We start from the raw sequence: 13735 nt of genomic DNA on the forward strand, positions 1-13735 counted from the left end.
TGCAAGCTGTCAGCGACCAGACGAGAGCAAATATATTAAAGGTCAAGTAAATGAACGTGATTCAATTGTCCTTGCCAACTCCCCCAGAGACGAGACCAGCTCGTTTTTGGACATAACCACCTCTACGAGGGGTAGAGGGCCGAGATGAATCAACCTCCGTTTTACGCTGCCATTGATCGATCAGCTTTCCCACTCCTTGATAGGGTTTATCAGGCGACGGTGAGCGTGCCTCTTCTAGAGGTATGGCGGGCTTTGGAGGAGAAAATGATGGCGATGCTGGAAGACCGTCCAGCCCAGCCCGTCCCGCAGGCATGAATCGATTGGATGTCCCAGAGGGTAATCCTACGACAGGATTTCGGGCACTCACGTCCGCCTTGCTCTGGTCCTGACTGGCGAGGGCTGCCCTGGCTAAATCAATTGCAGATGGTCGCGGCTTCCCCGATTCAGCTCCAGGACCCGACTCTTCAGAAGCAGGTGCAATGACTCTCGAGGCTGTGAATCTCGACACTAACGGGGAACTTGGGCTTGTGCCCGTGACATCCACAGCACGACCACTTGCAGACGATGTTGCCATCTTCAAACCTGTTGATTTGGGGACTATCACAGGCGGACCTGGACCTAGGCCTCTGGGCGTTCCCCCGATGGCTTCATAGCGCTGGACCATATCTGATATTGAGGTCCGCCGAGCGCCGTGTTTCCGAGGGTTGTCTTCTGGAACAGATAGACCTGTAGGGTTTGACGGCGTGTCCATCTTCGCGTCCGGCGCAGGCTTCGCCGTTGGAAAGGCAAGCATAGACTGCGGCCTCGCGCGAGAGGATGATACGGGGACGGTACCTGAGGAAGGGGTGAATGCGCCAGATACCTGCTTTGTCTGAGGTAATGCTGGCACTCGCTTGGGAGACCGACTTGGTGAACGTCGCCGAGAAGGATTGGATTCTGAGGGCTGAGACTGCATACGAGGTGATGCAGGTCGCTGCTTCGCCATTGAAGATACTGCGATTGATCTACTCTTTTGTAGTTTCACACCAAAGTCCCTGGCCGGTTCTCTGAATGCAGCAACGGCAGGGCTGTGAACGGAATCCTTTGGTCGCTCTTTTGTCTGCACCACACCTCCTCCCCATAGATCGACGAGGTCGTGCACGGAACTTTGCCGACCCCTCGACTTTCGTCTTCGGGATGTATCCGGCTTCTCAACTATTTTCCCCGAAGCAAATCCAACAGCATCCTCTGGTCCCTGTTCCCCGTCACTTGACGAATCTTGCATCTTAGTTGCCTTTGGTGACTCAGAGATAGGGATAGCTCTCCACCTATCGGAGTCATCTTGCGACGGACGCTTCAATGGCTGCGATGTCATCCCCTGTCGAGACTCTATATTCGGCTTCAGTGCAAGAGCAGCAATTACTGGTTTGGGTGCGACCACCGGCAAATCTCTGGGTTTCTTCGGTGTCGTAGGGGCGCTTTGCTTCCGCTCTCTGGAACTGACACCCCGTGTATGCACCCTGGACGGCGATGGAGGTGTTTTTACTCGATGGAGAGGTTGTTGAGCGGCGACAGCTTCCTGTGGCGATTGTATAGTTGTTGTGTTCTCCTCGATGAACGACGAACGCTTGTTCGTAAACTCGCGCAGAACGGGAGTCGCAGGGAGGTTGCTGGCTTGAGCCTGAGCAAAAGATCCGTCCTTAATTGGGGAGATGAGGGCATCAACATCGCCTGTTAACCAGTCTTTGGGTTTGCGTGACACTGGAGCTGGCGTAGTGATTTCCTGAGTATCAAAGCCATCGATGAGTTGTGCGTGAGGTGTGGCTTTTACGGCAATACTACTGCGATGTTTCCTCGAAAGCGAAGGACGTGAGATAGGTCGATATGATGTGGGCTTTGAAGACGATGCGTTTTCACCAACGCCATTCTCCAGTCCAAAAGATCTCTGAATTTTATCCTTCTCAGACTCACGCATCGCCACCCCGGTGACCTGCTCTGAGCGCAGACCACGCTGAGAAGTCGGTTGAAGCGACGAGGAAGATGAAAAGAAAGGTTCGGACAAATCAACTACTTTTTCGCGCTCCTTGTGATGCCCTGACGACTCGAGCTGCCAGCTTGGATGGCCGACAGGAGGTGTCGATCTACCGAATGTCGCATCGAGCTCTTCTACAGAAGGAAATCGTGCCTCGGCAGAAAATTCGCCCATTTGTGGAAGCTTAGGAGGGGTGGATGCAGGGGCTTGCATTGATGAACTAGAACGCCATGATGCGTTCGTGGTCGTCGACTGTGCTGGAGGGCGGGGTGAAGGTATTGGTTTCATCGGGGCTGGTGACGGTTTTTGCGGCAGTGATAGATGGACTAGGAGTGATGGCTGCGCGATTGTTTCCATTAACCGCAGCGAGGCCAGTCCTCAGCTTGCGTGTCTCTCCAAGAGTAGGTATAGGCGTTGAAGATGGCGTTAAACCTAGACCATCGAACGCATCCTTACTCTTCGTGATCGTAAGTCTTGTGTTACGTGACCCCTCAGGCGGAGGAGCAAGTCTTGAAATACGCTCTTTTCCAGAACTCGGGGATGGCCCCATTTCTGTCGCGACAGCAGCTCCTCCAGCCTTAGTACCGTCAAAGGCGCTCCACAGTTTGTCTCCGAAATCGTCCCCAAATGCAATAAGCCCTGGTGTTGGAACTTCGTCCGAGGTCACTTTTGACGCACGCGTCTCAACACTCCATGCATCATCCAAGGGAGGCGCGGATATCTTGGGCCTCCAAACGCTCGCAGTTACACTGCCTGATTTATGAGCCCTGATGCCCCCGGCAGCAGAAGAATTTTTTATCTCTTTCCATGCCCTGTCCTCCTCTGCGCCAAACGAGCCGTCGGGCCTGTTCGGCAGCTTCGGTGGACTAGGAGGCCGAGAGGTCGGAGAAAGAGTGGCAGTGTCATTCTGTTGCTGCGAATAAGGTGGCCGACCACGACGCATTGGTGCAATAGCCTCCAGCACCCTATCACGCGCTTGAATGCCTGTACCCATGGTCTTGGGCTGAGCTGGTGACGCTTGTTGCGTGGCGGTATCTCGACGATAGGATACAAGGTTGTCAAGAGCATTCGTGGAAGGAGGCTGTAAAGCTCGAGGGGAAAGGGGCTGAGGCGGAGGAATGTCGTAGACAAAGCCCGATTTGGTACCTCGTATGGTGTGTACTTGAGCGAGAAGTTCAAATATTGTAGGTCTCTGTGTGCCGTGCTCGCGAAGCATGGAGGCTGCAGGATAACTCAGCATATTCGGACACGATGGAAGCGAGGAATAACACACCAATCAGCGTGTTCAACTGCGACGAGTAAACGGGATACGGCGGGATGCGGTACTGTACGTTCAGAATTGCTAAGGGTCCGTGTTCTTCGAAAGGAGTGGTGTAATAACAGAGTTTGTACAATAGCACTCCGAGTGCCCAGACGTCAGATTTCTCGTCAACAGCACGGCGGAGGTATGGATCGACCATCTCAGGCGCCCTGTACTGTAGTGTGGTGTGTCTGTTCAAGTCCGCCTCGAGAGCTCTAACCTCAGCTGTGGTAGATGGCGGTCGAGGCGCGACTGGCGTGGCAGAGCCAAAGTCACAGAGTTTAAAGACGTTATTGGAGGCCTGAAGAATGTTTTCCACTTTCAGATCACGATGAAGAAGGGCAGGACGAAGATTATGCATGGCAGCAACACCTTCACAGATGTCTACAAAAATCTGGAGGATCTCTGCTTCTGTGAGACGTTCACGCAGACGTCTGTTCATCATGTCAATGATCCCACCACCTACGTCTGAGTAAGACCACATCAATTGCGTAAGTCTTGCAAAGACACTTGCCTGGACAAAATTCCATGAGAATGAAGACTTCGTACATGCCGTTCGCCATTTTGTGCCAGGCAGCATCAATCAGATGCACCACGTTTGGGTGCCCCTTCAGTATCCTCTATAGGCAGATTCAGTAGGCATTGAGCAAGCAGCTTGGATGCTTCGAACCATGATATCGACTTCTTTCTTAACCTCTGCGAGCATGGCCTCGTTAGGAACGCCAATGCGTTTGAGAACATGATGCGTCGTGTTATACACGGGAGTGGGAGTCCTGACAAGGTAAACATGAGAGAATCCACCTTTTTCACAAGATGTTAACGCTCAACGAGACGCCAATTGGGCTCAACACACCTTGGCTGAGATACCGCTCAACCTGGACCGTGTACTTGTTCACGGAGATTGTTTGACCTGGAACAAGAGTGCCCTTATTTTGCTGCGCATAGACTTGGAACGCCTGCTGCTGCTGCATGGTGATAACGGGCAGCGGTATAAATGCAAAACTGCTGCTATCGCAGCTACAGCAGCTGCCAATTGCTGAGACTGTACCAAAGGCTGTACGACTTTCAAGTTGTGAATATACTATTTTTGGCCATTTACGCTTATGCAAGCAAAATGATCATGTGATCATCCACGTATAGATGACATCACGTGGGATGCGGCGTTCCCGCGTTCCTGATCGGCGATAACCCTCGATAACGGTGTCCAAAAGCTCTTGACGAGTGCACCTGCTAATAATACCAGCTCTCATAGATACCCCCAGCTCAAACACAATGGCAGACAAACTTCTTCAAACTCCAGCCATGCATGCACGCGCAGTTCCTTTTTCTCGACCCCCAACCCCTGGGGTGCACCCTCTTCAGATCGGCTTCTGTGGCCTTGGGGCCATGGGCTATCTCATGGCCCGCAATCTAGCCAACTCCCGCAAATCTCACTCGTCGCCTCTCCTCGTGTACAACAGGACTGTGGCAAAGTCTCAGAAGCTCCTCGCAGAAGTCGGCGCATCCGCCGTCAAAGTCGCCGACACTCTCGACCAGCTAGCTACGGAGTGTGATGTTATCTTCACTAATCTCGCGAATGATGCTGTTGTAATGAGCGTCTATGACGAGTTCGCAAAGGCTCTCGCCGTACGCCGCAATCTTATCTTCTTGCAGGATCAGATAATCATGCTGCCGTCATCAGCAAACACCTCCAACCAAAGTCAAAATCTTTGTTGATACGAGCACAGTAAGCCTGATATTTGCTTCTGAACTTCACGCTTAGTGATGGTGTCAGGTTTACCCTACGCTTGCTGGTGCGTGAGAGTTTCCTCGTCACTAACGGAACTGTGAACAAGCCTGCCGCAGGCGATCTTGACAGACTGTTGTCAAGCTTTCCACATGCCCACTTTGTTACTTCACCTATCTTTGGACCTCCCCCGGCAGCAGATAGTGCCAATCTTGTTATTGCGATGAGTGGAGATTACCGCTCCAAGAAGGAGGTCGCCTTTCTCCTCGTTCCGGCAGTTGGCCGCAAGGTGATTGACCTCGGAGGCAATGTAGAAAAAGGCAAGAATGTGTAAGAGCGATGCCGAACAAATCTGAAATGTGTCTGGCTTTTAGCTCCGACGTTGAAGTTGATCGGTAATGGCATGATAATGGGTGCCAATGAGCTCCTTGCCGAAACTCTGACATTTGGAGAAAAGTCTGGCATTGGACAGCAGATTGTATATGACCTGATCAAAGGTGAACTGCGGACTGCATTCTGCCGTACCTTGACGGGGAGCTGATCAATGATTGCGTTTAGAAATCATGCCAGCACCGGGGTATGTATGCTACCAATTACATTGCTTCGAATCACTATTGATGTCACGCGGACAACAATAGTTTGGTAGCCTATGGCAACAAGATGGTCAACGACTTGTTTGATGGCTCTGTAGGCTTTGCCATAGATGGTGGAATCAAAGACTCCAAGTTAGTGGCTCGATGTGCTCGCAATGTATATGATTCTTTCTAACACAATTTTTCCATCCAGTCACATACGTCGCCTGTCTGCAGAGATGAACTGCCCGATGCCTGCAAGTATGTCAATGAGCTGACCTTCAGGCATCCAAATATACTCATTCATTTGTAGTTGATAACGCGCATCGCAGCATGATCAGCGCGCGGGCGATGCACCAGGCACAAATGGTCTCAGCGACACAACAGTGGGACATCCTAGACTGGAGCGCGATGATCGCGAGCAGCCGAGTTGCCGCTGGATTGAATGCATTCGATAGCAGGAAGGTTCGTACTTGAGTTATGGGCTTCCTTGGGCGATGATAAACTGAAGTCAAATCCAGGGAACAGGAGTTGTGCGAGAAGACTGAGGAATGATTAATGAGCGCTGAGGACCAAATTGATTTATGCATTTCAAGTTGCGCGTATCATTGTACCAATAGATTAGATTTGAATGTACCTCGATCAATAGAGACTTGTAACCACTCCGGAGAAATAAAGTATCACTTTTCATTTGGAGTGGAAACAGTTCTTGTTTTGGACTACTCTAGGGTTAGGGTTAGGACATAAAAAGGTCGAAAAAAAAGATGGCCTGCCCAGCCAGAGTGGCCGTGGCAGGACTGGAAAATATTGAGACGGTGCATGAGCCGGAGCCCATACAAACCGTAGTTACCCTCTGTATGGACAGGGTCGCCGTGCTATGAAGGGTCCCCACGGCCCACAAACCCAGGTACGTGAAGGAGCCTATGCCATCAAGGTAAGTATGAAGATTTCAAAATGTTGGAGGCTCGTATATATACTATCAGACCTGAGTGCACGGACCATCCAATATTTACAGCTAAGTTATGCTGTATTTGGAAGGCTTTATGTTGCGCGATCTCCTGCCAGATGTATAGCACGGAGAATGACTTGTTCAAGGATTATGCACAATAGTCGTGGTAGATCTGAAGTGAGCTCAAAACCTGCAGGTGGTACGTGAAGGTCACTCGAGGGGGATGGACTTGTGTGACTCTCGGTCTTTCTTCACCTCCAATACGTGCTCATGGAGAATGACGCAGTTTTCTCTTCACTATCCACGCAGTTCAACTAGCTCTGCCCAGCCTGAGGCATAAAATTCAAATCCAAGCTACGTCCTTCGTTGCCCGTGTCCTACCCAAACGGGGCATCAACGTTCAACGTCGAGGACTACGATGCTCCCTTGTCTTCGCCGCCTTGGCCATCGTATGCGTTGCGGTAAGGAATGAATGGTCACCATCTCAGCGGACGTTAGACAGGCACTACCCGGGCACGAAAAATACTGACTTACATGATCTATAACTATAAGTACTAGTCCGAGTAAGCCAGTCGTGGTTAACACACGACCGCCCCCCTCGGTATCAGCGTATCTACGTTCTACCACCTGGACACGTTTGAAGATTTACCCTCGCGTCTGGCAAGGGCCACCATTTGCCACTCTCAGTCACTTGTAGGTTTAAAACTAGTACTGAACTCTGATACTTATTCAAGTTCAGCTCAATCTCATTGATCCCAGATCGAGTGCACTGTGAGTAAAACGACGAAATATCCTAGAGACAGTGGGTATCACTGGGAGGCGTTCTCAAAGCTTCGTATGTCATGACTTCTGCATCGTTCCTTGAGGTGCTGAACCTAGAAAGTTTCTGTTCCAGAATTCTCGACAAGCGAACTTAGCGAACAAAAGACGTTGGGTGTCCTGCAGACTATGTATTGACACCCCGAGGGTATGTTAGCACCATGCCTAGGCAAGTTGATGTTTGTTCACGTCGAACGATATCGACAATCCTGACTGTATGAGCTACCCAGATCACTGTCACAACTGTTTTGCCTACCTTAGACACAAAGGTTGGCTTCCACGTGTTTTGTCCTCTCGACAATACTTATTCCTTTCCTAGCGCAGCACAACAAACTCAAACTTCACAAGTACAGAAGCGCTCTTCCTTATGAACTCGTAGAGAAAATCATCATAGATGCATGGTGCTCCATTGACGACACTTCCGTAAGATGGCGTTTCTTTCGCGTCATCTCGATCTTGTCTAAGGTATGGCGCGACGTGCTCCACGACGCAGTGTTGCGCTATGCCTTCATCGAGACCATGGGCGATTTCATTGCGTATGAAAAATTCCTATCGCGTCGTGAACCATGCGCTCGATATGTCTCCATCGTCCTGAACGCTGTGGACAATAAGTGGTTTCGCCTTGACGAGATTGCAAAACATGTTCCAGAGACGCGATTCATGTGTCTTGCGTCAATAATGGACAGGCGAGACTATTTTGGCATGATCCTCCAAAATCTCCTTGCAAAGACGGAATCCCTCACGCACCTCCGCATTTGCTGACCTCCCCTCCGTGATTCTTTCGCATGTCCCCTTTCTAATGTCGTCATCAGCTCAGTGACGCATTTACATATAGCGCGCCATCCTTCAGCTTCACTTGGTTCTATCCTTGCGTCTTTTCCCATATTACAGCGCCCACACGGCAGTACCTCAAGTACCGACTCTCGTCTTCCCGAGTTCTTTGGAGTATCCTAGATGCGCTTGAGCATGGCTTGCTGGAGTCTACTGCTAGCGACCCAAACCGGATCATTATGAATGCAGGAAGGTCGGACGCGGACAAACTCATGATTGTGGATATTGCTCTTGGCTGCCAGAACTACGGCGTAGCCTTTGAATGCAGACGAGTATATCTACCATCATGGCAGCCCTGTCATTTGGAACCGAGGCGTTGGAACAATGACGCATGGAGCTGATGGCGGGTTCCCTAGCAGTAGTAGTCGTTGCGGATGTTTTCGTGATGCTAGCTATACTATGAAAACCTATCACTAAAATCGCAAGGCCTTTCGGTACTTGATGAAGGCAACCAAGTTGTCTCGCATCCCCTCCCCTCTCAGCTTTCAAATCTCGCTCCTTCCGCCTGTCGATTGCACGCACAGCCTTGCGCACCCCATCAACGCTATCCACAAGGCGCTGCACGAAATTGCCTTGCCGGAAATTGACGTCGTATGGGAGATTCTCATCTGAGTAGATGTCTATGAGAGCCGACAGTGCTTGGATGACTGGCTCGGTGCTATAGGATGAAGGCGCTGTGGATGTTGGGAGGATGGAAAGCAGGTGCATTGCAATAACCTAATTCTGCGTTCAGTTTCAAGAAGTTCTGGAGAACTTGCGGCTCACGCGATTGGCATCGATAGATTGTGGATGCTGCGCCAGGCACTCGAGCGTGCCGATGCATTTCACGCGAACAGCAGGATCAGCGCTCGAGTTGCAGAGCTGAATCAATAGCTGAACTTGCTCTTCGTTGGGCACCTGGCAGCAACTCCTCAACACCCGAACTTTTGTCAGTGAGAAGACTCACCAAGCTACCCTTCCAGATATTTCCTACTCCCCAGAGCACACCCACACCAATCTCCCACATTTCTTGTTTACGCCCTTGACCACGTGTAATTTCCGTGCCTACACTCCCAAGTGCAGCCCACACGGCGTCCCATACTTGCTTTCCACTCGCGGTCGCCGTGGCTAATTCAGTAGTTGGAGACGCACTCAGCGAGAGAAATATGTTATTCAAGCACTCAAGTGCGCTAACATGAATTGCACTCAACACCGATGTCGTCGGTGGGTGCGAGGATTGCCCGGCTGCAGGAGGAAAAGACAACCTAGCGGGTTGGATAAGGGTAATGAGAGGTTGTACGAGCGCAGGCAGATGACTTGGGATTGTTGCACCGTTGGTAATCGGTATATCGTCGAGGGCCATGCCATCAGTCACATCCTCTTCTATCTCAACATCATTTTCTATCTGAATGTCAAACTATCGTCTCCATTCATGTAGAAATTCTTACCTTCAGCGTCTTCCTCTGCATCAAGTTCACCTTCGTGCGCTTCTGATACGGGGTCAGGCAATGTTGCGCACACCCCGGTCAGAATTTCTAATGCAAGCTGGACAGTGCGCAATTTGTTCTCCAAACGTTCGAGTTCGAGCTCGGTGTCAGACCTGTGATCTGACTGTGGACCACTTTTGAGAGATAGTTTTTCTATCTGTGGAGGTTCCAGCGCCTTTGCGCCATATCATTAATGCCAAGGAGCCACTGAGATTGATTACTTACCAATTTTGCGACCAGGTTCTCAGCGAGCGCTGATGACTCGATAAGAGACACAGAAGCCACAACTGGCTGAAGTAGTGGAAGTACAATCTCCTTGCCAACATCGACCCCTGATGCGGCACTAGGGGGAGGCAAAGGCGAAACGTTGCTCAGGATACCTGATCATAATCAGTCTCATATATTTCACAAAAGGAAAATTCTTACCACTTGACAGCACTTTCAACATGGTCAATCTATCCCCAAATGCTTCGTTATCCTTGCTCCTTACATCGCCTTCGTTGTGTACAATTTCGAGTAAACACGTGCTGAACGCCGCACTCGACCGCAACTCATCTATTGCTGGCTGATTGTCATCCGTCAAGACGTACAGGCATTGCGCTGAGGGAGGTAAGTCATAATGACTGGACTGAAAACAGCCTTATGAGCGAACCTGCAGCAGTAACAGTAGCTATCGGCAATTTGGCTCGAGCGGCCAGGAAGGACATCAAAAAGGGAACAAGGTTTATTTGGTTGATAGCATTGAGAGCCTTGTTTGATGTTTCCCTGACTCCCTTCAGGGCTGATTCGATGCGATGAGAAACTGATGCACCTACGAAAGACACCAGAGTATAGTATTGACATTCTCGGTAAATTCATATACTACTTTTTGTGCATTCTCTGGAGCCGTTTTGGGTGACTCCAAAAATTGTGAGAGTGCACTCGATATCTGGAAACATTAAATGTCGACCTCGCATTATTAACATGCATATTGTACATACCTTCGGCACAAATGTTTTAAGGGGAGCGAGTATATTTTTATTGTACATTTCGGCGCATATATCGTATCCTCCATCAATGCACAGATTTCTGACAGGAACCAGAACATAAGATGAAGAAATCTTCAAGACTGGGAAGATGTAGATGCACACCTTAGTGCCCCAGCGGCTTCGATCCAAACCTCCTCCTCGCTATCAGATAGACGCGTAATGAGTGCTCCGACAACATTTTTTCCCTGCAGTAATCGTCGCGTAGATGGATCATTTTGTATTAGATTGGACACCGCGACGCATGCCCACTTGCGTTCAGAAGCGTCTGGGCTCTCCAACTACAGCACAAATAAATTCACGCGCATGGATCTTGTCGTGAGACGCACCTTTTGGATGATAGGTAATACTGCTTCATTTTTCGGGGAGGATGAAGCTGCCGATTCCAGACCTTTGGGAAGATGCGAATCTGGCACCCGCATGGGATTGTGCCGGCGCATCGACCGTTTTTTCTGCGACTTCCCCATTCTCGAGTACGTTGGTGGCTGAATAGGTGACTGTTGGTCCCGATCTGAAGAGCTGTGATATTGAGCCTATCTGATCAGCGAGGGTTAAGTGATCGAGGCACCATGTAATGTGGATACTATTTTTGGACTTCTACTAGTAAGTATAAGTCTTACACAGCCCCAGAATTATGTAAGTGTAAGTAAACAAAATATTAGATTTAAATAAATTAACCCACCCTGTCAGGGCCGCCTGCAGGCACCGCCAGGCCTATGCTACTGAGGGAAGATTGAGTATGGGTCCAATCATCGGTCGAGGATTAGCCTAATAGGAGCGAACAGCAACCTGAGCGAATCTATAAGTTAGATATCAAGTCATCAACGACCCCTCGAGGGTTTGCACCATTACTGCAAAACTAAACAACAACATTGTATTGTGCAAGTGGCAAGTCCATGACAGGATGATAATTAGGTATATGGTACACTACAAATAGACGAACATCCCAAAATGTCTGCAAAGTGGATCAAAAACCCACTACTAGCTAGCGTCGGTATATTGGGAGTGCGCCATCCATGCTAATAACCTGATCATGCGGAGCGGAAGCTTGAGAACTGGACAACGAGGGCCGGGAAGCAGAAGAAGGAATGTGGGTGTCACACTCGTCACTGTAGATATCAGATACTTCGGGAGCAGTGCCTTCCCAATGCTCAAAAGCTTGGTCATCCTCCGATATTGGAGGAGCAGAAGCGTGCAGTGTCTCCTCAAAGGGAACGAGGTTTGACCCAGCCTCGTACGGGGGCATGCAAGGTAACGCGGAAGGATCTAAGGTGGCGATGTCCTCCAAATAGCTGTGCCTGTCAAAGTATCCGGATGACATAACACTCTTCGAGGGCGGTATTGGGAAGCCGGGAGTACCAACCTCGAATGGAGAAGTCGCGGAGGGCCCAACAGTGGTTGGAGAGGAAGGGGGATATTCGAGATCATCATGCCATTCAGGAGCAGATTCATGAACCGCTAAGGAACTGGCGTGAGTGTCATCTCCGTTGATGGGCGGCACGCTGGCCAACTCCGCCATACGAGCGAGATGCGCCTTGTCATCAGTAGCAACATGCCCAACAAAGCTGGGACGGTAAGAAATATCGTCATCCTCGGGTGCAGGTGTAAAGTCATGGCGACCGAAGAGCAGTGACCCTCGCCGTGATGTTGCATCGCTCGAAGTTGTATCCGAGGGCTCCTGAGAACGTTCTTCGTTCTCACGCATTTGCGGTGCGGGAAACATGTATGCAGGAGGTAACGAAACGATGCGTGAGCTGGATGGGATGGGTGATGTAGAAGGTGGTCGTGTGGGAGTGGGAGAATTCTCAATGGTAGAGGGATGGAGATCATTATCTTCAGAGACGGGTACTATTGAATGCCGCCGGGATAAGACTGGGGAGGAGGGAAGGATGGGCTCCTCGCGAGCTTCTGTCGATATCGGAGATTGAGGTCGACTTAGCAACCCCGACGAGAAGCCGTGACGTCGATTCCTGCGTCGACGAGCAGAATGTCGAATGTTGGCCTTCCATCGAGCGCTCGCCTTCGCCCATAAGCGAAGCTTGCCACGAGCCTCAATCTCCCTCTCACCGTCCTCTGATGCATCCTCTATGTTCGCTTTATGTCTAGCCTTCAGTTCCAAGTCATTCAATTTCTTCTCTCTGTTTGACCGTTTCTTCCGTCTCCGTCTCCAAATGATACAGCCAATAATGAAGACGCAAATTGACACTGCCAAGAGTATGGCTAGTGACAGGATAATGATAGAATCGGTGCGATCACTAGTGGATGTTGTGGTCCAACCTGCAGGAAGCATGGAATCGATTTGCGCGGAACCGGTAGCTTGAGTAGACTGCGTTGTACTGACGGTAAGGTCAGAAGACGTCGACTAGGTAAAGATATCAGAGCCGAAACATGGATCATGATATAGTGAAAGAACGAACTGTTGAACCAAACAAAGTCCAGGCTTCTGCCTTGTACCAGCGACCGTCAACTCCTTGAACGTATCTGTCGGCCACTTGTACGGGTTTATATTTTGTGGATTTAGGATATGATGATATGGAAGTACTGGTAGAAGTGGTGGTTATTGTGGGTGATAAGTCACGAGGGTGAAGAGTGTCATGCTCCTCTATAAAGGGACATAGGAAAGAAGGAGGCGGAGTCGGTAGCGGGAGTGGACTTCCGTCTACTGTTTGCGAGCTGGCAGCGATAGTAGCAAGGATCGATAATACAGAAGAAGACGGGTAATATTGCAATGCAGGTGTATGTCGACGATTATTGCGTCTTGGCCTAGGAGGAGTATAGTCGGGTTGAACATGTTTTTGCTTGGCCATGATACGAGAGCACAGAAGTGCCAAGAGAGTCTTGCCGTCCGAGCGTGGCAGCAATCGGAAATTTGTCGTCAAAGTCGACCAACCAAGATTTGACCAACAAATTGAATGGCAACGATGCCCCGAACCTCCTGTAAAACGCTCTTCTCCTACTTGACTTTGAGGGGGAACAATTCTACAAGTTCGACTGTCAGTGTCTGAGGAGAAAAGCGGGACTAGACGTGGGCATCCT

General features: G+C 50.1%; 4 protein-coding genes across 4 annotated transcripts; 1 reads left to right on the plus strand and 3 right to left on the minus strand.

Annotated features, from left to right (window-relative positions):
• Positions 1–12: 12 nt before the first annotated feature.
• On the minus strand, positions 13–4372 carry EDB91DRAFT_1109457 (uncharacterized protein). The gene is made up of 10 exons (XM_041317623.1): positions 4165–4372; positions 3982–4112; positions 3826–3931; positions 3285–3773; positions 2339–3232; positions 599–2304; positions 485–574; positions 364–460; positions 92–342; positions 13–70 (listed from the first exon to the last, which is right to left on the minus strand). Exons 1-10 carry the CDS (start codon positions 4280–4282, stop codon positions 62–64), a joined length of 3891 nt encoding a protein of 1296 aa, XP_041181335.1. The 5' UTR covers positions 4283–4372; the 3' UTR covers positions 13–61.
• A 114-nt stretch (positions 4373–4486) lies between these two features.
• On the plus strand, positions 4487–6541 carry EDB91DRAFT_1109460 (NAD(P)-binding protein). Its single transcript, XM_041317624.1, has 10 exons — positions 4487–4937; positions 4993–5037; positions 5086–5104; positions 5157–5357; positions 5412–5534; positions 5596–5614; positions 5676–5762; positions 5824–5870; positions 5923–6074; positions 6131–6541. Exons 1-10 carry the CDS (start codon positions 4584–4586, stop codon positions 6155–6157), a joined length of 1074 nt encoding a protein of 357 aa, XP_041181336.1. The 5' UTR covers positions 4487–4583; the 3' UTR covers positions 6158–6541.
• Positions 6542–8621: 2080 nt separating this feature from the next.
• On the minus strand, positions 8622–11166 carry EDB91DRAFT_1235220 (ARM repeat-containing protein; the record flags this gene model as incomplete). The annotated part of the gene is made up of 12 exons (XM_041321293.1): positions 8622–8690; positions 8731–8925; positions 8974–9105; positions 9155–9588; positions 9636–9849; positions 9900–10054; positions 10101–10274; positions 10327–10439; positions 10490–10602; positions 10655–10742; positions 10805–10980; positions 11029–11166. The coding sequence occupies 12 exons, from the start codon at positions 11164–11166 to the stop codon at positions 8622–8624; spliced, it is 2001 nt and encodes a 666-aa protein (XP_041181337.1).
• A 352-nt stretch (positions 11167–11518) lies between these two features.
• EDB91DRAFT_1109479 (uncharacterized protein) lies at positions 11519–13734 on the minus strand. The gene is made up of 2 exons (XM_041317626.1): positions 13117–13734; positions 11519–13061 (listed from the first exon to the last, which is right to left on the minus strand). The coding sequence occupies exons 1-2, from the start codon at positions 13504–13506 to the stop codon at positions 11685–11687; spliced, it is 1767 nt and encodes a 588-aa protein (XP_041181338.1). The 5' UTR covers positions 13507–13734; the 3' UTR covers positions 11519–11684.
• Between the last annotated feature and the right edge of the window lies 1 nt (position 13735).

Source organism: Suillus paluster (assembly GCF_016628075.1).
Source record: "Suillus paluster strain FC165 chromosome Unknown EDB91scaffold_7, whole genome shotgun sequence".
Classification (NCBI taxonomy): domain Eukaryota; kingdom Fungi; phylum Basidiomycota; class Agaricomycetes; order Boletales; family Suillaceae; genus Suillus; species Suillus paluster.